Source organism: Engystomops pustulosus, chromosome 4 (assembly GCF_040894005.1).
Source record: "Engystomops pustulosus chromosome 4, aEngPut4.maternal, whole genome shotgun sequence".
Classification (NCBI taxonomy): domain Eukaryota; kingdom Metazoa; phylum Chordata; class Amphibia; order Anura; family Leptodactylidae; genus Engystomops; species Engystomops pustulosus.
In genome coordinates this window covers 145,940,071-145,961,996 of record NC_092414.1, presented here as the reverse complement: position 1 = coordinate 145,961,996, position 21,926 = coordinate 145,940,071, and the positions used below count along the sequence as shown (strand labels likewise).

General features: G+C 40.4%; 1 protein-coding gene across 2 annotated transcripts; it reads left to right on the top strand.

Annotated features, from left to right (window-relative positions):
• Window positions 1–21,689, top strand: LOC140125667 (proto-oncogene Mas-like). 2 transcript variants are annotated; one of them, XM_072144535.1, is made up of 3 exons: window positions 1–423; window positions 16,141–16,266; window positions 20,325–21,689. In XM_072144535.1, the coding sequence occupies exon 3, from the start codon at window positions 20,587–20,589 to the stop codon at window positions 21,586–21,588; it is 1,002 nt and encodes a 333-aa protein (XP_072000636.1). In that variant the 5' UTR covers window positions 1–423; window positions 16,141–16,266; window positions 20,325–20,586; the 3' UTR covers window positions 21,589–21,689. The 2 variants fall into 2 exon arrangements, with proteins under 2 accessions (XP_072000636.1, XP_072000637.1); XM_072144536.1 differs by lacking the exon at window positions 1–423 and adding an exon at window positions 12,836–12,918.
• Window positions 21,690–21,926: the final 237 nt, after the last annotated feature.

Below are 21,926 nucleotides of genomic sequence, written 5' to 3'. Positions count from 1 at the left end.
TCTCCTCATGGTAGCTGCTGAATTTGATAGAATTTCAGTCTATTTTCAAAATGATAATATTTATCTGTTGCTTTCTCACTGTTTACGCTCAGCTTTTACGTATTATAAATCATTGGGGATGAGGGAGCTGAACAATTTTTGTCACGTTATTTAATTGGAACACCAGCAGACAGAGCTGCAGTCTTACTTTCTGCATCACACCCATCTACATCTGGGGAATATCAACAGATCTGGGGAACATCAGACTTGTTACCTATCTTTGGAATCATGTTTGGAGCTGTGGGATTTGTTATCTAATATATTGGATATCTCAGAAGATGGTGAAGTTTTCTTGCTCACTTTGATATACTAAAGTAAAGCAACAGAAGACAGATTAACTACAAAGAGCATGGGAGAAGCACCCTGACCACATGCACAAACAAGGTAAGTGCTTGTATGAAGTGATATATTGTTGCTATAAAGATGATTAAGTGTCTGGGGCTGGGTATAATAGCTGGCTTCTGGCGCTCTTTGCTCTTGTTCATATCAGATAATGGTTTAATGCAAGGTAATATAAGCCTGATAAACCATCAGAGAGCATTTTATCAACTGAAAAGCATAAACTTCAATGTAAAAGAGCACAAGCGAAGTTAAATTGGAAATATGTTATTAATTTAATATGTATACAGTATATATATATATATATATATATATATATATATATATATATATATATATAAAATAAGTAACATATTAGTAACATAGCTTTTATATATAAATATAATATATATTTCCAATATATTCAATATATTTCCAATTATTTTTTGAACAGTATTTAAAAAATACTGCATTAATACAGTTTGTGCTTTTCAGTTGTATATATATATATATATATATACAGATAAAACATTGATTTATTTGTTATTTTATGGGCTGCAAAATAAATAGCATTAACCTATTCATTAGTCACCATTAGTCACATGCTTCATGTAAGTGTTTGATATTCATTTGCTTTTCAGTTCGCATTGTAGGTATCGGATAAACAGGTAGAATGTTGTCTTTGTTTTCATTTTCATAGCTATCCAATGCACAGTAATACAGACTTGTGGAACGTGTGATTCCCTGTAGCTGTTGTAGGTGTAGCTTTTCTCTCCCATTCCGTGATGGAGCCCATTTTTAGTCATTGGTATCCCAGTCTCTCTGATGACATCCCCAATTGTCAACTCTGATTGGGTGCATCACTAACAAGATGACTTCAAAGCACCTCCCCTGACATTGCTGTTCTTGTACCAAAAGTTTATATATTATGGTATGCCCAGCATATGTTACATCTGATGGTTATTATTTCATCTTCTTGCATCTCTCACAAGGCAAAAGAATTGAACAATATGATGCACATGATTAAACTTCATAAATTGGATTTAACTGGTTTTGATGTTCAAGCAGATGAGCTTAGGCTATTTTTGTTTTTAGTAGAATGCTAAACATCATAATGTATCTTTGCTGGTACTGTACTTGGCATCAACAAGGTCATTGTAGAAAAAGTATAGTTTAACTTGCTATAATATTATTGTATGTGAGGGCTCTTTCACATTGGCTTTGTTTTTCAAGTCCGTGGTTCAATGATTTTCATAGAAGGCAATAGAAGTCTATGGGTTCGCAAAATAACTGATGAAACATACATTTTCTTTTACTGATGAGGCTGAAAAACCAGGTATAATGTTTTCAAAGCAATTTGAAACCTTCAGTTTTAAAGACAAAATGGATGAAAAACTGAGACACAATGGAGACAAAACACAACTGATGCGCAAACAGAGCTGAGCACCTATGCAAATGAGAAAGAGCCCTAAGTGAGGGAGGTAGGATATTAGGTAATTTACCAATATACATAGAATAAAAGTTCTGCTCTGGTTTCTTGATGTCAAGCTAGACTGGAATGAAGCGGCCTTGGTTGCCATTTTTAAAAAGGACATTCTGGACAGATTATAGATGCCAAGTCTGCATGAGACCTGATGTTTTTTCTGAGTGGTCTCATCTCTCTGGCCACTTGGATTGATATCTGGTTCTCAGAGTGGTTAGAGGAACACCATCTTGAACAAGCACAGACCAGAACCCGTTGACTACCCTGTTTGGCTCCTGTCTTCCAAAGAACACCTCTGCCGCCCTCCATGTCTGCTACAGAGGAACCTATGCAGGTGGATAGAGCTTGCCTGTCACATGAAGACAAGAGAAACTCTGCCTCTATTGTGCCAGTCCAGAGCACTTTCTTGAGAGTTGTAAAGTCCGTCGGGAAACGCACTCACCTAGGGTTCTTGGGAGAAGCATCCCTAGGTGAGAACAAAGCTTCTCCATTACTGAATATCCCAGTTCTACTCAGCTTTGGAGTAAGTGGCCAGTTTCAAGCTTCAGCCTTCTTGGATTACGGCTCTGCAGGAAACTTTGTGGATGCTACCCTGGTCTGCCAGCATGACTTTTTTGTGGTTTGTCTAGAGAAGCCGGTGGTCATTTCATCCATCAGTGGGCAGATCCTCTGTGGTCCAGTATCGCACCTAGCCCCTGTGCCTGCAAATTGTGGCTTTGCACAAAGAAAGACTGTTGTTCTAGGTGCTACCCAGTCCACGTCTTCCATCCTACTGGGTCTCCCGTGGTTGCAACAACATTCTCTTGTGCTTAACTGGTGGATCGGTGAGGTTCTTTGCTGGGGACCAGAATGCCAGTCCCGCTGTTTGGTGCCACCTCATCCCGTATCCACCACGGCTTCCCCGGTGTTCACCAAGCCACTGGGGGGTCTCTCTGCTTCATACATGGACTTTGCAGATGACTTCTTGGAGAAGCAAGCGGAGACTCTGATGCCACTCTGGCCCTATGACTGCCCTAAAGACTTGATGCCAGGCCTGCCTCCACCACAGGGTCTGGTGTATCCACTATCTGTGCTTGAAACTGCAGCAATGTCAGCCTTCTATCTACAGAAGTGTCATGGGTGCTTCTGAGACCCACGACCTGGGTCGCACGTGCACCCGGGCTCCTCTCCGTGCCCCCAAACCACCCTCCAAGGCTCTCACTTCTCACCTGTCATTGTCCGCGGTGGTCCAGTGGGTCCACTACCCCTGAAGCCTGGCAAGAAGGGGTTCATCCACAAGTCCTCCTCCCCTGCCGGTACTGGATTCCTCTTCGTGGCCAAGTAGGATGGCTCTCTCTGTCCGTGCAAGAACCGCTACCCACTACCTCTGATCATGCAAGTTTTCGGTCATCTACGTGGTGCCAATATTTTCACCAAGTTGGTTCTGTGGGGGGCATATAATCTCATCCATATCCATAAAGGCGATGAATGGAGGACCAGCTTTAATACTCGAGAGGGGCACTTTGAGTACCTTGTTATGCCATTTGGACTTTTTAATGCATCAACAGGAGTTTGTCAACAACATATTCAAAAACTTACTTTATACCTTTGTCATGGTCTATCTAGATGATATCCTGGTGTTCTCCACAGACCTTGAGTCTCATTGGGCCCATGTATGGCAAGTTCTCAGATGCCTAAGGGCCAATCGCCTATATGCCAAGCTCAAGAAGTGCCAATTTCGCCAAAAGAGTGTTCCTATCCTTAGATCCACTATCTCTGACAAGGGACTACTGAGGCTGATGCCACCGATGTCTAGGCAAAAGAGGTCCTGGATATGAAATCGGTCAGAGGGATGCGCTCAACTTGAAGGAATTTGGGCTGGAGGAGAGATCATGGGAGCCTGAGGACAACATCCTGGATTGTGCTCTACTGCAGAATTCCTTTAGACCAAGAAAAGGGGGAAGATTGTCACAGGTGCTCCTGCGATCCATGTCCCGGGTCGCAGACGGACCCGTGTGCCTCTTTGTGCCCCTTCACGCCACTAGCAGCTTCTCTCACCTGTCCTCAGTCCAGCAGAGGTCCCCACACTCCTTTAAATCTTAGAGAACTGGCATCACGCCCTAGCATGCCTGAATGCGTGCCAGCTCTCTAAGATTTAAAGGGCCAGCGCGCTGATGATTGCCACTGTCTGGCCGCCTTCCTTGTTAAGTATCTGGCCCCCTTCCTGTGTCCCCTGCCAGATCTTTGTGGCTTTGCCTAAGTGTAAAGCTGTGTTTGAAACCCTGTGGGTTTATACTGATTTCCTGTTGTGACCCCAATTCCATTCCTGACTTTGTTCCTCAGCCAGCCCTGACCTTCTGATTTGTTATTGACTACGATCCCGTGCTGCCTGTCCTGACCTCCTGCCTGTCCCCAACTATGATTCTGCTCTACGACTCTGTACTTCCCCTTGACCACCACCGCGAGCAAGTTGCGCCTGTGGAACAACCTGGTGGTGTCCCACTGCAGCAAGTCCAACCTGCTTTGCGGCAGGTTCTGGTTAAAACTGGGTGCCACTTAGATTCTGCTCCCAGGTGTCCGATTACGTCATTGCTCACGGTGGTACAGTGGGTCTACTACCCCTGATCCTGACACTTGACATGTAAAGTGAAGTCTCCTTTCTTTTATCTCATCAGCCAGCTGATCATCTGATCTCTATCTGTCCATGAACAATTGCCTTGCCAGGAGCTTGATCTTATATTCATGAATAGGATCATAAGGTTTTGGCAGGGCAATTGTTAATGGTCAGTTTTTGTATTACAAAAAGGGCCAACCCCTTTAAAAACTTTTTAATTCCAATTTATTCATTATCAATTTCTTTCCAAAGTATTATTTTAATATAAGTACCTTCTCCGAGAATAAACAATATCTACAAACAAAGTTATCTTCTGAAAAGTGTCATCTAGAATCACGGATTGTGTTTTTAGATGCCACAGAACCAAAGATTAATAAAATAACAGTCAGAGTGTAATTTTCTTATACACCTCCCATTCCTGACTTTAACATTGACCTAAAAAGGAACACAATCCTGGTGCGATATTAAGTTTGAGATTTTCCTGTACAACCTGGTTTTTTACTTCGTTTTCGCGATTCCACTCTACTCCAGAACTTTGAATTTTTTCATCTACAGAGCTTTATGATGGCTTGTTTTCTTTGCATCCTCTTGCATATGGGATTTGCTATGAGTGGATCCACCAGTATTCGGGTCTGGCGGTTTGTCAGCCCGGACAAAGCCTGAATCCGAACAATTGCGATCGATTCTAGCAGCGAGCATGGGTGTTAACTCTTTACATGGTCTGCTCATCCATCATGTTGTTCCCGATGACACTGGAATACTTCCTTTTCCTGCGGCATTAAGAGCATAACACTGATCGCAGGTGTTTCCAGTGGGTGAACCAAAATAAACCAAAGTCCAGGTCCAGGACCTGAACCCGCAACGTCTAGGTGCGCTCATCACTAGTCAGTATGATCACAGAGATACAAAATTTATATAAGTTCATTATGTCCTAATATTTTTTTTTTTAAACAAAAACATTTCTATGTATTGCAATGTTCTGACATCTGTAACTTTTTCATACTTAGGTGTACAGAGCTGTGTAAGGTGACATTTCATAGATACCATTTTGGGAACTGTCAACCTTTTGATTACTTTTTATCCAAAAGTTATGGGTGGCAAAATGGTGAAAAGTGGTTATATGGACATTTGGTCATTCTAACCTTTGGTTACAGTGTTCACTGCATAGAATAATTATTTTTGTATATTGATCGATTGTTTATGATCATGTTTATTATTTTATTTGTTCTAGGGAAAGAGAGTGATTAAACATTTAACTTTTTCTTTAAATTCCAGGTTTATAGTGCCAGTTTTATTAATATCTGCTTCATGACATCCTTCATAATAGTACCAGTGGTTGTACTGTTCGTCATATAATCCATTATATATTCCAGCTTTATCATACCAGTGTTATTTATATCTGAATCACATCGCACTGATTTATAGTACAAGTGGTCATACATTTTGTATCATATATATATTCCAGCTTTAAAGTACCAGTGTTATTAATATCTGCATCATACCGTACTGTGTTATAGTACCAGTGTCAATGTTATTTGCTTCATACATACATTCAAGCTTTATTGTACCATATTTATTGGGGGACATTTACTTACCCGGCCGCTGGAGTTCCCCGAAAGTGCATTATCCGATGATCATGAAGAACGGGCGCCTGATATCCTGCTGTGTCGCTTCCCCGCACAGGTCCGACACAGTTGACCTTCTTCTTCCTGGTGTATGTAAGTGCGTTGTCTTGCGACACAACTCGAATTTTAAATCCTGCGCTCAGTCCAAATCCATCGGATCATCCGACGGAACCCCCCCCGATTTCTGTCACATTAAAGCCAGCGCAGACGCCCCACAATCGGATCGTGTGCGACACAATACCCAGTTAAATACCTGTCATAGCAACGCAAATCCTGGAAAAAACTGAAAAAACTATGAAAATGCGTATGCGGAGCCTTAGTAAAATAAGCCCCAACGTTTGCATCATAAATACATTCTATCACAACGTACTGGATTATAGTACCAATGGTCGTACTGTTTGCTTCATACATTCCAGCTTCATAGTACCACTGTTTTTAATATCTGCATTAAACTGTGCCAATGGTAGTTTTATTTGCATCATAACTGTATCTGTTACTCCTTCACTCCTAAGAGCATTGTGAATGGCTGCAGATGTTTCCAAATGAATAGGGCAGGAATTAACAGGACAGGAACGTGGCCATGGTTCTGCTGGTTGTGGTGATAAAGCTGGTGCTGCAGGGAGAGGGGGTGTTCTGTCAGTGCCTACTATCACAGTAAAGGCATTGGTCAATTACATAGCAGACAATGGGGCAGATTTACTTACCTGGTCGATTCGCGATCCAGCGGCGCGTTGTCTGCGGAGGATTCGGGTTCCGCCAGGATTCACTAAGGTAGTTCGCCGGAATGCACTGAAGTTCACCGTCCTATCATGGGTGCAGGTAAGAGCGTGTCAAGCGACACTTTTTTTAAATACGGCGGATTTTTGCCACACTAATTCTCTGTTGGAAGTGCAGAACACTCCACTTTAACCCCTTCAAGTCCCTCACTGGGATTCCTAGTAACAGGCATTGAGTTGCAAGATTCCTTAGAACTAGTGGATTCTTAATTCCACTATTAGAGTGTGAGGGTCCTCCCCGTTTAATTTTTGGGTGGAAAAATTGGACATGTGGCCAAAGCTTGCCCTCTCTATCTACGGCAGGTACTGTCCTGCCATGTGGCAAGTGTGCTCTCAGAAAAAGCAAAGTTGAAATTGTCAAATTCTGCATTCACTGGATTCAAAATAGCAATTGAAAGTTTCTGCATTTGCTGAATTCAAACTTTTAATTGTCATGTTCTGCATTTGCTGGATTGAAAATGGATCTTCTCAAAATCTGCATTTGCTGAACTCAGCAAAATCTGGAGTCTCCTGTTTGGTTTTCTAACAGTTAAAGGGGTTGGCCACTTTACCTCATGTTTTTTATAATGTGTATGTAAGTGTGTGGGGCAGGATATTAGGTAATTTACCAAAATACATCTATTAAAAGTTCTGCACCACTTTCTTCATATGTAAAGTGAAGCCTCCTGTCTTCTACCTCATCAGCCAGAGATTCCTGTCCATAACATGGCCACAGATGTTTATTGGTAAATTACCTGCCCCCCCCCCCCCCTCCACACACACACACACTTTACAAAAAACATGAGGTAAAGTGGTCAACAGGAGACTATTAGGTGTGGTACATAATTAATAAATGCTGCTAGGAACAGAACAATGCAAATCTGTGCCTCTTCCTTCGCACCTTGTTAACTGAGGATGTTGCCAGTATAGATATTATAGCGCACCCTCTTTTAAGAGGGGCCACCTAGTCCCACTAGGCTTAGAAGGATTCTTGTGATTATATAATATTAGAAGGTATGAAGCATGGAGATTTTTGCCAGAGACCCATCTCCACTCTTTAGGACCATAACCCTTGCAATGAACCAGGTATTGGACGGAATCCAGAATCTTTTCTACCTTGAAACGCAAGAGTGACATATTTTTTGAAAAGGGGCTTGTGGAAAACATTAAGAATAGGGAGTATGTTAGGAAACTGTAATCTGCAAGACAATATAACGTGAGGCAAATTTCCCAGATGGAACTTTGAGATGCAGGTTCTTAGTTGATAACCACACTTGTTCACCCAAAATGTGCTCAGAGAGACCAAGAGAACATTTTTTATTGGTCTGCCATTGTTGTCTGTACATTCCTAGTTACATGTTCGCTTTAACATTTTTAGCAACAAAATTAAAACAAGTGCAGTACCCAGCCAGCTTGGAGAAAGTTGTTTAGTGTTACCTAAATTCAGCAAAAATCAAAAACATAAAACATGAGGGAAATTTTATATGACTTACTGACCCGATTCTGAGGCCACATTAATCTCATAAAGTGTAGAAGTCGTCATCTAGTGTCACCATTCCTCAAGCGCCCATTTGATGGGCAAAAGCTCTCGCTTGCCCATATTAGAATCATGTTCGGAAGAAGAGAACTCACTAGATTAGTAAGAGACTTAGACCCATGAGACAAAACAGCTCACACTCCTACCTCAGATACATCAACCTTCCCTACAAATGTATGATTCAAATGAGTTTGTATAAAGACTGGCATGCTAACAAAACATTTCTTGAGCTGTGCAAATGCTTGTTCAGCTTCTGGAGTCCAATTAGTCAAATGGACTAATTTTTATGTATTATCTTTATCAAAAGTACAAAACAACTCAGATAAAAGACAAATTATCTTCACAATAACATTCATATAAAATGTTATATATTGCTCACCCCAACCACCCTCACCCAACCCAGCTAGAGAAGAAAAAAATAACAGGAGATAGCGGCATCACTAGTTGTTTTACAACCTGAGCTAGGCCTGGCCCCTCCTCTTTAAATTTAGCCCTAGTAAGGCTCCTCCAACCTTAGGCTGCCTGTGCCTACTATATGGCTGGGGGCACTATGGCTAAAGTGTTAAGCTAGATTATGAACATGGCAATTATAAAAATAGCAATTAAAAAGGGCAATAGAAAAGTAAGTTTGCAAAGAAAAACTAACATATCCCCTCTTTCATTTTTAATATAATGTTTTTTATGTCGCTGTACTATTGTTAACTGTTTTTCTTCTCACTCTCCATCCACCTATCTCCTCAGTGTCCTCCATTCACATCAGCTCTTCCATCCTTCCTTCACCTATACCGTATGTTCTCTTTGCACAGGAAATACTCTCTCATAAATAACTTTAACATCTCCCTGCTCTGTCTATGCTCCTTTTATGAGCAGCAGGTAACATCTCTCCCAAACCTGGCCCTTCTTCTTTCAGCTGCAAACTTTCCACCTTTCTTGGAAACCTTGCTAATCTCATCGATTTCCAGTGCATCCCTTCTTATCCATCTTCTCCTCTTGTAGCTCTTTTCAAATCTTCCTTCTTGAATGTCCAATCAGTGTGCAGAGTCCATTAGCAACCTGTTCCTTTCTAAGTCCTTTGACCTGCTGACCATCACTGAAACGTGGATCCAGCAGAACAACACTGCCTCCCCTCCCCTGCTGTGCTGTGCTATGATGGTTTGCAATTCTCTCACTCCTCCAGACCTGAGAATAGGTAGGGAGGAAGGTAGGCATACTACTTTCTGTAATGTGCACTTCCCAGGTCATTCCTCCTGTACCTTCTCACACTTTCCCTTCTTTTGAGGTCCACACCCTCAGGTTTTTCTACCTGGCTGTAATAGATTGTCCTCCTGGTTCACCCTACCAGTTCCTTGACCACTTTGCTTCTTGGCTTTCTCACTTTCTATCCTGTGGTATTCCAAGTCTCATCATAGGAGATTTATTTTAAAATCCCTATTAACACCCATCTCCCCTTCAGTCTCTCCATTCTTATAGCTAACTACCTCTTTAGGACTATTACAACTTTCTGATACTCCAACTCACCAGGAGGGAAACTCTCTTCAGTCTCTGACTACACTACCTTTCCACTTCTCCATAACCTTCTCTTGTGTATTGTAAATATTTTCTCCTTTACAGAGTATGACACTTTATCACACAAAACGGAACCCACATGCCATTAGTACGCACCATCTTGCAGAAACTGTGTGGTTACTATTGTCCGACCATCTCTTTTCTCCTAACCTGGCTACTAATCATCACAATAATGTTCTCAAAAGTACCCTGGATGAGATGGCTCTGCCCTTAGTCTAAGCATTTCAACACAGATGTTATCCACTTTGGCACATGCCCTAAACTCGTTTTCTGTCAGTGCTGTATGAGTGCCGAACATCTGTGGAGAAAGTTGTCTACAGACTTTCTCCACTTCAAATTTATGGAAAAACCTACAACTCTAATCTAATATACTCACTCTCTAATCCCAAAAGGCTCATTGATACTCTTCACTTCTTACTGACACTAACGCTGCTGAAGACCTGACCACCTACTTTAAAAATAAACTTTACTGTATGCGATAGAAAATAATTTCCCAATCCACTAACTACATTAATCCTCCTACCACTGGTACCTCACCCCGCTCTCTCTCTTCTTTTGAGGCAGTCACAGATGAAGAAGTGTCCAGGCTTCTTTCTTCTGCTTGCCCTACTACCTGCATCAGTGACACCATCCCCTCACATCTCCTACAGTCCCTCTCCCCTGCAGTAACTTCTCACCTCACTAAAATCTTAAGCCTCTCTCTTTCTGGTTTTGTTCCCTCTTCCTTCAAGCATGCTATTGTTACCCTATTACTAAAGAAAACTTCCCTTGACCCATCCAGTGCTGTTAACTGCTGACCAATCTCTAATCTCCTTTTCACCTCCAAACTCCTGGAATGCCTGGTCTATTGTTGATTTACTTGTTATCTCTCTGCTAACTCCCTCCTTGACCTCCTTGCCTGGCAGGGATGGACGATTACTGTCATCCATCCCTGGCGAAGGAAGCTGTAGTCTTCAAAAACACATCAGAATTTTTACCCTTCTCACTCTCCATACCCCTGTGAAGACACAGAAGGTGGGCCTTCTCGCTTGGTGAGACCGAACCTGAAGGAGTTTTTGTACCTTTAGGACTGGTTGTTCTATAAGTTGGCATGTTGGATTTGCATCTTTGTATGGTAACATCCATTTGTCTCACTAAGATCAGATTTACTACTTGGGGGATGTCCTGGCATAGGTTTCTAGACACCCTTTCATCACAATCCATTGTTTGCTAGCGCAGGTAATCTTTCCAGTTATTTCTTATAATATGACTATTGCAAGTTTTTTCCGCTAGTAGAATTTCTTGAAGCTCTCCCCTCTGTTCATGCCCCTTCTACTGGGTCCTTATTTTCCAAGACCGAGAACCTGGAGCCAGATGAGGGCGGGACAATACCTCATCGATCACTTTCTGTTTAGTGTGTGTCTTAAATTCCGGGATTCTCCAGTAATATTCCAACTTACTTCCCCCTTCAGTTCTTGCTCCTGTCTTATCCCTGGGACAATTGAATAAAATGTACTAGTGCAAAAACGAGTTATATGAGGAGGCAGGGAGGGAACCGAACTTACTGGGCTACCAGTGAGTCCTGTTTCCTCCCTTGTATTGTTCCACTTATGTGAGTATATGTTATTTTATGAAAATAAAGTATTGAAGATTCTGAAGATTGATGAGTGCCATCATACTTTCTTTTTTCTATATTTGATATTTGCACACACAAAATATATCAGATATAAGCAGACACAATAAATGCAAGCTTTGTCAAGTGTAAATTGCCAGGATCTTTTATGTGATCTCAGAATTATGATTCCAATGCTGGTAGGATAAGGAAACTGTCTATCACAGCAGGTTGACTGCTAGTGAACTGGACAGGGGACTACTGGGTGTAATGCATAATTAATCAATGCTGCTAGGATAAAATAGACCAGTGTTCAGTCAGAACAATGTAAATCAGTGCCATCTCCCTCACACCTTGTTAACTGAGGATGATGCCCCCATAGATTTTACAGATATTTATTTAGATTTTTTTTTCAAAAAGGACCATGAGGGAATCACATTCTTTCATTATCATTACAGTATCAGAGCTGCTGTTTAGTAATGAAACATGTAACAAGGACTCCTTACAGCATAGATTAATTTGATTTAAGAAGTTCTGTACTCAGAAGTTTTGTCAGTGGGTGACGCAGGACTTTGACAAAGACAGTGTTAAACTGCCCTAAATGTTGAGGAGCTAACAGGTGCTCAGTACCGTTTGGAACCCCATCAAACATTGGGAAACCATTCCAGGTGACTACCTCATTAGGCTAATTGAAACAATTTCAAGACTTTGCAATACTGTCATCAATGCAAAAGGAGGCTTCTATGAAAAATCAAAAACATAAAACATGAGGGAAATTTTATATGACTTACTGACCCGATTCTGGGGCCACATTAATCTCATAAAGTGTAGAAGTCGTCATCTAGTTGGAAACCCCACAGTCGTATCCTACGAAACAGGTAATTAAACCCTCTAATTGTGGCTTGTTTAACACTTTTTAACACTTTACTAGTTAATTCCATATGTGGTCTTTCATATAGTTCAGGTTTTAATATGGATCTAAAATATAGAAAAGAATAACTGAAACAAAAGAAAGTTTGCCCAAACTTTAGACTGGTATTGCAGAAATGTTTTACTTCAGTTTTTATCTATTAGTCCAGAAACTGAAGTTATGCACTGACATGACAAGAGAAATACAACATCTGTTGTAGCCCAGAGTAGTAATCACAATTCTGCTGGTTACGGATCTAAAATCTATCTGTACTACTTTCTGTCTCCGAGCCTCAGCTCAAGATCCTACTATTAGCACCAAATTTAAAGGAGGAACCATTTTTGAGTGAGCTGCATATTTGTGAGCTGCTGCTCATGCTTCACTGAAAATCTCATCAAGTATTTGGCAGCATTTACACCTCTAGGATAACATATATGAATCGTGTACAGTGGGGATGAGAGTTACTGTTGGATGACAGTTGGGCACAGAAGCCGGCAGTAGGTAAGTTGGTTATACTTTACTATGGACATTGCAGCAGGCAATTTTAATGGGCATTTGGCCAATGTTCCATTTTAAGAATAGATCGGGCACATGGTCGTTATCCACAGACACAGTATAGTAATTTTATTAGTGGATATTTCTTCTGTTTTGCATATTGCAGTAATGGGAAGACAAGAAATAGCAGACAAATGTAATTTGATTGGTGTGCTTTATATTTTCACTGTGCTCTTAATGTGAAAGTAAAACCACAAGAAGCATATTGTTCTAATGGATAAATGTACCAATTACAAGGCAATTCCTTATTTTGCAAAGAAGGAATGTAGATGCTTTGAAAGGTTATGTACAAGATTTCATAGACATGTACCACTGCTCTAAATCCTAACGACTTGGCTGCAAGTGAGTGGTACACTGCTTAATCCAATTCTTTAACGCTATAGGGTTATTTGATTGCAAATCGACTCTAATCAATATTAGAGGAAATCTACTATTAAAATCCATCATGATAAACCAGGGACACTTACTCATAGATCCAGACACTGTGCTTCTTATATTTGTTATCCATTTGTTAAACTACCTTCTAAAATCTAATTATGCTTGGGGTTGCAGCTTCATTGGCTGTTACACTGTCTCCCCTCTACTCTCTCAGCATTTCTCCCTCCCTCTGTCTGGGAGATGAACACAAATAAACACCAGAACCTTCCTGACATGTGTTTTTGGAGCTCACTTGTGATTTTTAAATTTTAATCTATTTTATTTCCCATGTGACCCAGCCTCACCGCAGTTTAATACATCACACTTCGGTACATTTTATCATCTGTTTTCACGCCTTTTCCCTCATACATATTTTCGGTAATTGCTAGTAGCTTATTTCATATTACAACTCACTCACAACAACTATTCCTGCTGTACAATGAGACACATGTTAGAAACAAAAAAATGTTTGCTTTTTATTGTTCTTTTGGAACATTGCCTTCAGGCCCAGTCACCCACATCACTAAAAGCTATTATAGGAGGCCGATTGAATGTTTGCAGTATTGAGATTAAATAAACATCTTATCAATTATGGATTGTTTGTTTCTACATTCTAAATATTTAACGTCCTATTACCCATGACCCTGCATCCAACATGAGTAGATTTCCCTATACATACTAATGTACAATTATTGAAAGACATAATACATCTGAAGTAACCTTCAGTCTTCTACTGAAAACAGCAGCACCAAACTGTAATCATCCCTTAGATATTTATCGGAAAAGGTTAGTGTCTCACACATATAACCTTGAGGCCCCTCTTTTCCTCCGTTCATCAGTTGGGTCAGTGTTAGGTTTCTGATCACAAATGTTGCCTTTGTCCATGTGCTTTCTATTAATTCAACTGCTTTTCATTTCTATGGATCCATGCACACAGCTGTGGTGTCTGTGTATTCCTCCCCATTCTATCACCTTTTAAATGCAGATTTGCTCTCCCCACTGCAACTTAAACAATGTATTTTGGCTTTTTTCAGTTACTATTTGAATGGCTGTGAAATTACCACTTTCTAAATTCTACAGTTATTGTGCATAATGGGGGTCATTTACTAAGGGCCCGATTCGCGTTTTCCCGACGTGTTACCCGAATATTTCCGATTTGCGCCGCTTGTACATGAATTGCCCCGGGTTTTTGGCGCACGCGATCGGATTGTGGCGCATCGGGGCCGGCATGCGCGCGACAGAAATCGGGGGGGCGTGGCCGAACGAAAACCCGACGTATTCGGAAAAACCGCCGCATTTAAAAACCGAAAATGTGTCGCTTGGGGAGCGCTCACCTTCACCTTCTATGGGATGGTGCATTCCGGGGCGTTAAGATTATTTTCGGCGCTGCAGCGCCACCTGGTAGACGGCGGAGGAACTACCATCTTAAATCCCAGCCGGACCCGAATCCTGTGCAGAGAACGCGCCGCTGGATCGCGAATGGGCCGGGTAAGTAAATGTGCCCCAATGTGTTAAACATTTATTAAAAAAATTGGTATATAAAAAAAAAACCTGAGTACTCAGTACTCATGGCGAAAAAACTAAGAAGAGGAGGTGCCCGTGTTGTCAGTAAGGTGCAGGTCATACTGGGGACTGGCAGGCTATATTCTCCAGGGGACTGGCTGGCTATATACTAAAGTGGGCTGGCTATATTCTCCAGGTATCTGGCTATATACTACTTGGGGATGGCTATATACTAAAGGGGGCTGGCTGGTTATATACCGTACTAAAAGGGACTGTCTGGCTAGCTATATTACAGGGGACTGTCTATATACTACAAGAGGCTTGCTGGCTGGGAAGGCTGTGACCAATTCCTTTCCCATCCTAGGATTATACTCAAGTCAATAGGTTTTCACAGTTTTTGGTGGTAAAATTAGGTGACTTGGGTCGGCTTATACTCGAGTGTATACGTTAATACTTTAGAAAAGTAAGAATAATAAAACAACATTAAAACCCTGAAGAACCGTGGCATGTGAGATGTGTGGCATCATCGCCTAGATTGAGCTAAACTAAGAGCGTAAGACACTTGTCTAATAACACCTGAGAATGTTTTGTGGGCTTATTGGCTTTATGCACAAAGCACCTGCATTTTATATGTGGTGTTACTGTTATGCTGCCCTCTAGAGTCACCATGGTTGTATAACCCTACTCATTTGGTGTGATGCTGGACATTTGGTACATAGACTAGAATGCCAATGATTATTTGTTTGTTCTTGTTAGAAATTATAGGAGGTTATGTGCCTATCTCTTTAAACAGATAATATTAGAGATATGTCACCAGCTGCATTCCTTGATTAATGAAGCACAAGCACTAGATGGAGAGCGAGCGTTGTATGGAGCATGAGTATGCACACTGACTTGCCGACAGTGGTATTTTGAGGATGACCATCACTCACCCATGATATTATTGAACAAGCCTCTTTTAATGAATGGTTGAATGCCTTAGAATGTGCAGCATAGATTTTCTTATGCTTGGTTCTAACTTATTTTTATGCTGTTCTTAGAAGTAAATTATATTATGTGTAGAAATATAACTTTTACTGAAAACATTGATTTATTAGGTTAATAGTTTTGAATATTTATTATTTTAAACACTACTGTAGTTGTAATATTCTGAGCTGTATGATTGTTCCAACAGCTTCATTATTACATGCACAGTAGTACACAATTATACTAATAGGCGTATCATTTTTATTTATTTTTTCATTACAGGGACCGGTCCAAGAAAGCTGAGCTGCAGAATGTGACGACAAAATTATAATTTTCCATTACTGTGGTATATATCACTGTTCTTATAAAAATATCAAGCACAAGCCTTGCAGCACCACACTATTTAAGGTACCTACAATAAAAATTAACATTTATCTTTATATTAAACAATATATGAAAGACATTTATACATACATATTTAAAAAAAAAAAAAAAAAAAATATATATATATATATATATATATATATATGGTATATACTTTATTATTGTATATGTAAGTGTAATGTTTAACGGGGCATTGGGGGCTTTTGGCGATTTCTCAGATTGTGGGTGTTAACCCCTTATACGCCGCAGTGAAGTCGATCCGACAATGCCCCCCCCCCCTCGCTCCACTCACTGGTGGGCCCAATACTCCGATGGCAGCCCTGGGGTCCTGGCAGGATCCTGCTGTAATGCACTAAGCATGTGTAGCATGCTCAGTGTGTTACATCACCATCACCGTATGTGTCCATCACCGTATGTGTGAGGTGGTGAAAGGTCTACTTTAAGATTAACTATAAGATTTCATATTAATATAATGTGCAATTGAATACTGTAATTATGTATTAGAATTAGTACTCAAAGTGGAAACTTGTCAAAACTGTAATCCCACCCTGTGTTTGTGATACACCCATAAAAGTAAAACAATATAATGCTGTGTGGAATGGTCTGCCACTTACTGCCTTTTCCTTTTTAAGACCATTATGTCAATAAAATTAATAGATCTGTACTTGTTCTTTGTTACAGGACAATAATGGCAATGTGCCTTATGGCAGTTCCTTTTAAGGTTTCCAGGATACAGTACCATGGTTTCCACTTTTAGTTACTTTTTATAGATACAAACTCAGCGTTAGCTTGGTTACAATTTAATTATAAGATACACAAGTCACCAACCAGTAAATTGTTAAAACAAATTAGCAAAATTCAGAATACTTAATGCTTGAATATAGCAGAATAACAGAAGATTACACATACCAGCTCAAAATTTTAAGGGCAAATGTCCAAACATAAACACTGTAGTTGCCAAGATATTAGTAAAAGTTTTAGGTCCGCATAACTCATAGACATTGTTTTTTTAGGGGAGGGTGAGAGTTATTACAAAAAAAATGTGCATTTCTATATTTTGCGACATTTCATGCTCTTTGTGTCACGAACCTGACAAGCAAACAGCTCAACCACAACCAGACTTGGCGCAAGCTGTCAGACTGGGTAAGTGGTAAAGAACTAACCCTGAGACATCCCTGCTGGGTAAGGACCTGCCTACAGCAGATAATAATGTCCTGACAAGAGCAGGTTGAACCTAATTAACAGACCCTGAGTGACCCTGCAAAGTGACAGAGAAAACTTACTTTGCCTGGCAGCTGCTGGATGGTGGAGCGGACATAAAACAAGAAGTCAGAGACAGGCCAGTGTTCACACAAGGACACAATAATACGACAAGGCAAGTATGAGTCGGGGAAAACAGGGTCACACAGGAAGAGACAAGACACAAAGGGACAATATAACAGATAATAGCAACGTCAGAAGACAATCAGGTCATATCCGAGAGTCATATAGTGAGAGAGTGGTAGATTAAACATAGCTCAGGTCAGATGCACAGAATAGCAAACAAAGTAATGGCACAAGCAAGGACAAAGAGTAGGACAGCAATAACCAGTATCCTCTGAAGTAACTGTGCAGAATATAAAGGGAGTAATGGACACTACCCCCAGCACTGGCTGATTCAACCATCCTTCTCGCAAGCCACAGCTGCACTCAAAATTAACTCAAACTCACTCCCAGCTTTCCCTAAGGAAAGATCCTGAAAGTGAGCTGTCAATCACAGGCAGGCCTAGGTGTGGTTTTCAAGCAAGAAGCCTGAAATGTGATCCCATTCAGATCAATTTGTGAGTTATGACACTTTGCTTGCCACTTCTACCTGTAAGGCTACCACAGTCAAAATTGTGCTCCTCACAATTACTGATCTCTAATTTCCAGGAACATTTTAAAATGCCAAGTGTATGCACAGAATAGCAAACATAGTAATAGCACAAGCAAGGACAAAGAGTAGGACTGCGATAACCAGTATCCTCTGAAGTAACTGTGCAGAATATAAAGGGAGTAATGGACACTGCCTAGAGCAGTGACTGGTTCAACCATCCTTCACTCAAGCCACAGCTGCACACAAAATTAACTCAAACTCACTCCCAGCTTTCCCTAAGGAAAGATCCTGAAAGGGAGCTGTCAATCACAGGCAGGCCAAGGTGTGTTTTTCAAGCAAGAAGCCTGAAATCTGATCCCATTCAGAGCAATTTGCGAGTTATGACACTTTGCTTGCCACTTCTACCTGTAAGGCTACCATAGTCAAAATTGTGCTCCTCACAGTTACTGATCTCTAATTTCCAGGAACATTTTAAAATGCCAAGTGTATGCTGCCCAGGCTATTCAGCTATTCTGGCCACAATTTCCTCACTGCTCTAGTGCCAAAACAATAACTGCCCTGGGTTTTACATAAATATGGAACCAGAAGAAATAAGACATTACAGAGTAATAACAGTCATATGAAACAATAGGAATGAGGTTGTAGCAAAGCTACAAGAGCAGAACCATTCTCATTGCATAAGGCTCCAGTACCTAGGTCATTGCATAAATAGATAGGATAAATCTGAGTACATTTATACAACCAAAGAAAAAAATCACTGATGTCATTGTGCCACCTGCTTTAGAGTGTACCTAGACCTAAAGCGCAACAGTAAATGTAGGAGGTGGTGGAGCTGCATTCCGCTCTTCCCCATTCTCTGAACTGACTAGTTACTTTGATAAATGTTTCAAAAGAACCAGCTGAATCCCCCATTCATTATGCATTAGCTCCATGGGGGAGATTTATCACTTCTTCTATGCAAGTTTCCTGCCGTAGAAGCGGAGAAATAATCGCATATTCTTAAAATAGCAAATACACCACCTCTTGGGCATGGAGGGGATGAATAGCAGGGCAGCGGCCAGTGCAGGGGGCAGGCACAAATTTAACAGTTTTTTACGTAAAATGCATAGTCCCACTGTGATTATTAAGTAATTAATTTGCATTTTATTGCATGAAGTATTTATTCGATACAATAGAGAAACAGAACTTAATATGTAGTTCTAAAACCTTAATTTGCCATTAGAGAGGTCAAATGTTTCAAGTAGTTCATGACCAAATTGTCACCCACTGCAACAGGGATCTAGGCCCACTCCTCCATCCAGCTCTTCTCGAGATCTTTCAGGTTTTGGGTCTGTCGATAGGCAACACTAAAGTGAACCTGTCAAAAGGTTTTACCTCACCAAACTACTAGTGCCCTCAGGTAGGGTACCAAATGTAATTTATTAATTCCCTCATTTATGTGGAATCTCACCCATTTACCTATTTAAAAAATCTCCCCTAAAAAACCCTATCTTCTGTTCTATAGTATCTAGAAACAAGCTTTTGTGAACTTTCAGATTTCTTCATGCTTATGGTTCTGTGTTGGTCTATGTTGGTCTCATCTAACCACATGACCTTGTGCCATGCCTTCACCGCTTCATCCAGATTGTCATTAGTGAACTTCAAACGGACTTGGACATGTGTTGGCATGGACAGTGGGAACCTTGCATACCCTGCAGGATTCTGCAATTAAAATGAAGTATAATAAACCAGGGACACTTACTCGTAGATCCGGGCAGCGTGACTGTAGTGATCTTCTAATATTTGTTATCTATGACCTCCATCCTTCTAAAATCAACTTTTAAAATTAGGTTCATTAGTCAGAAGGAATAGGATAGCACCTCTGTGATCTGGCTTTACAGACTGTTACACTGTCTCACTCTCCCCCCTGCTTTCCAATGCTCATACCAGCACATGCACAGGTCCATGTATAATCATTACTCAACTTCTGAGATGGTTTTAAATTGGATAGAACATGGTTCTGCTTCAACATAAAAGTGGTCTATGTGTTGGGATTGTTGTTCTGTAATGTACAAATACAGTGCTAATATCTATGAGCAGAAAATACAAAAAACAGATGTTACTCTTGTATTTTTCATGAATGTTTTTGGAAAACCGGTTGGATACATGCACTAGACCAGTAGAGCTCTGCTCTTGTCTTGTTGTCTTACATCCTGATGATTAATATTGCATTATTTCTTATTCACAGAAACAATGGTGATAGAGGCAGCAGGTAATATCTGACCGCCGCAGCTAAACATGTTTCCTTCTGGAAGAAATGTGTAATTCAGAGACTGTTTGTCAATCAACCTAAACAGATAAGAGGAGGGGAAGCGCTCCATCCATCTAATATATCATAAAGAAGCTGCTGTGTCTATGTGATCACTGCTAGCGCTGCACATCCATTCACTCTCCTGTATTTATTCCAATTAATTCAAAGTTTTCCCACTTTATCTATATAACTTAATTAAATGGAATCAGGGAACACAAGTAGAAGTTTCCTGACAGAAACACCATACTGGAATAATGATACCATATTGTTCAAACCAGTATTCAACATCATAATCTCACCAATAACCATAGTCATGTCATTATTGGGCATGGTGGGCAATGGTCTTGTAGTCTGGTATCTCTCCTTTAAGATTAAGAGAACCACTTCCTCCATTTATGTTTTAAATCTAGCCGTGGCTGACTCAGCTTTTATGCTGTTTGCATTAGTTTTTCATATTTTTGCACTCATTTTTGCCCTGATACCAAATCTAGAATCACAGTATGAGGATGGACATGTTATCAACTTGATAGGTGTAATAATTCTTTCTTGTCTTTTTTGCTACAACACTAGTTTATGTCTTCTGGCAGCTATAAGTATAGAAAGATGCTTGTCTGTTCTCTTTCCCATATGGTATCATTGCAATAGGCCCAGACACACGTCCTCCATTGTATGTACTCTAATATGGATCGTGTCGTGTATTCTTTGTGCCCTTGAGTTTGCATTTTGTTACAATATAAACTACAATCGTAAGGGTATACTTAAGGAGTCCAGCAGGGAATGTAAAGTAGTCTTCATCATAATTTGTTGTTTTAGTTTTGTCATATTTATACCATCCATGACAGTTTCAAGTTTTATTTTGCTCATTAAAGTATGGGCAAGTTCTCAGCATCGTCAGCTTAAGAAGTTATATGTTATTATTGCAGTGACAGTCTTATTTTTCCTCGTCTTTGGAATGCCCATGAGAGTGTTATTGCTTGTATGGTACAAACACCATGCTGTTCCATCCTTTTTGATGATGGACCTTTTTGCTTTGTTTTGTACCATTAACAGCTGCATAAATCCATTTACCTACTTCCTGGTTGGCCGTCATGGCCAAGGTGGGAAAATTACACTTCTTTCAATTATGCAGGCAGTTTTTAGAGACGATTGGAATAATTCCAGGAGGGACCTAAGAAAGCCAACAGAAGAGACCGTAACGTGACCAAAGACCTTCTGAATGAGAAAATATTATATATAAAATAATATGCTGTTATTTAATTGTAAATAAATGAATGTGTGAGACTATTAATACAAATACACAGTACTGACAAGTGATGTGCAAGTAATAAATCTGATGAAAGCACTTAATCCGGAGATGTATTAGTGTTTTTTCAGTGTTTTTATATGAGGAGGAGTTTATTAGGAATGTACTCTTTGTGAAAGTTTAATTGGGTTTTCCCCTTAGCCCTTGCCAACGTGTGATCTATGAGTATGTCACACATCAGCTGCGGGTGTATGGAAAGGGCTCACGGGCTGAGGCCTCTCCAAACACAGTGAGTT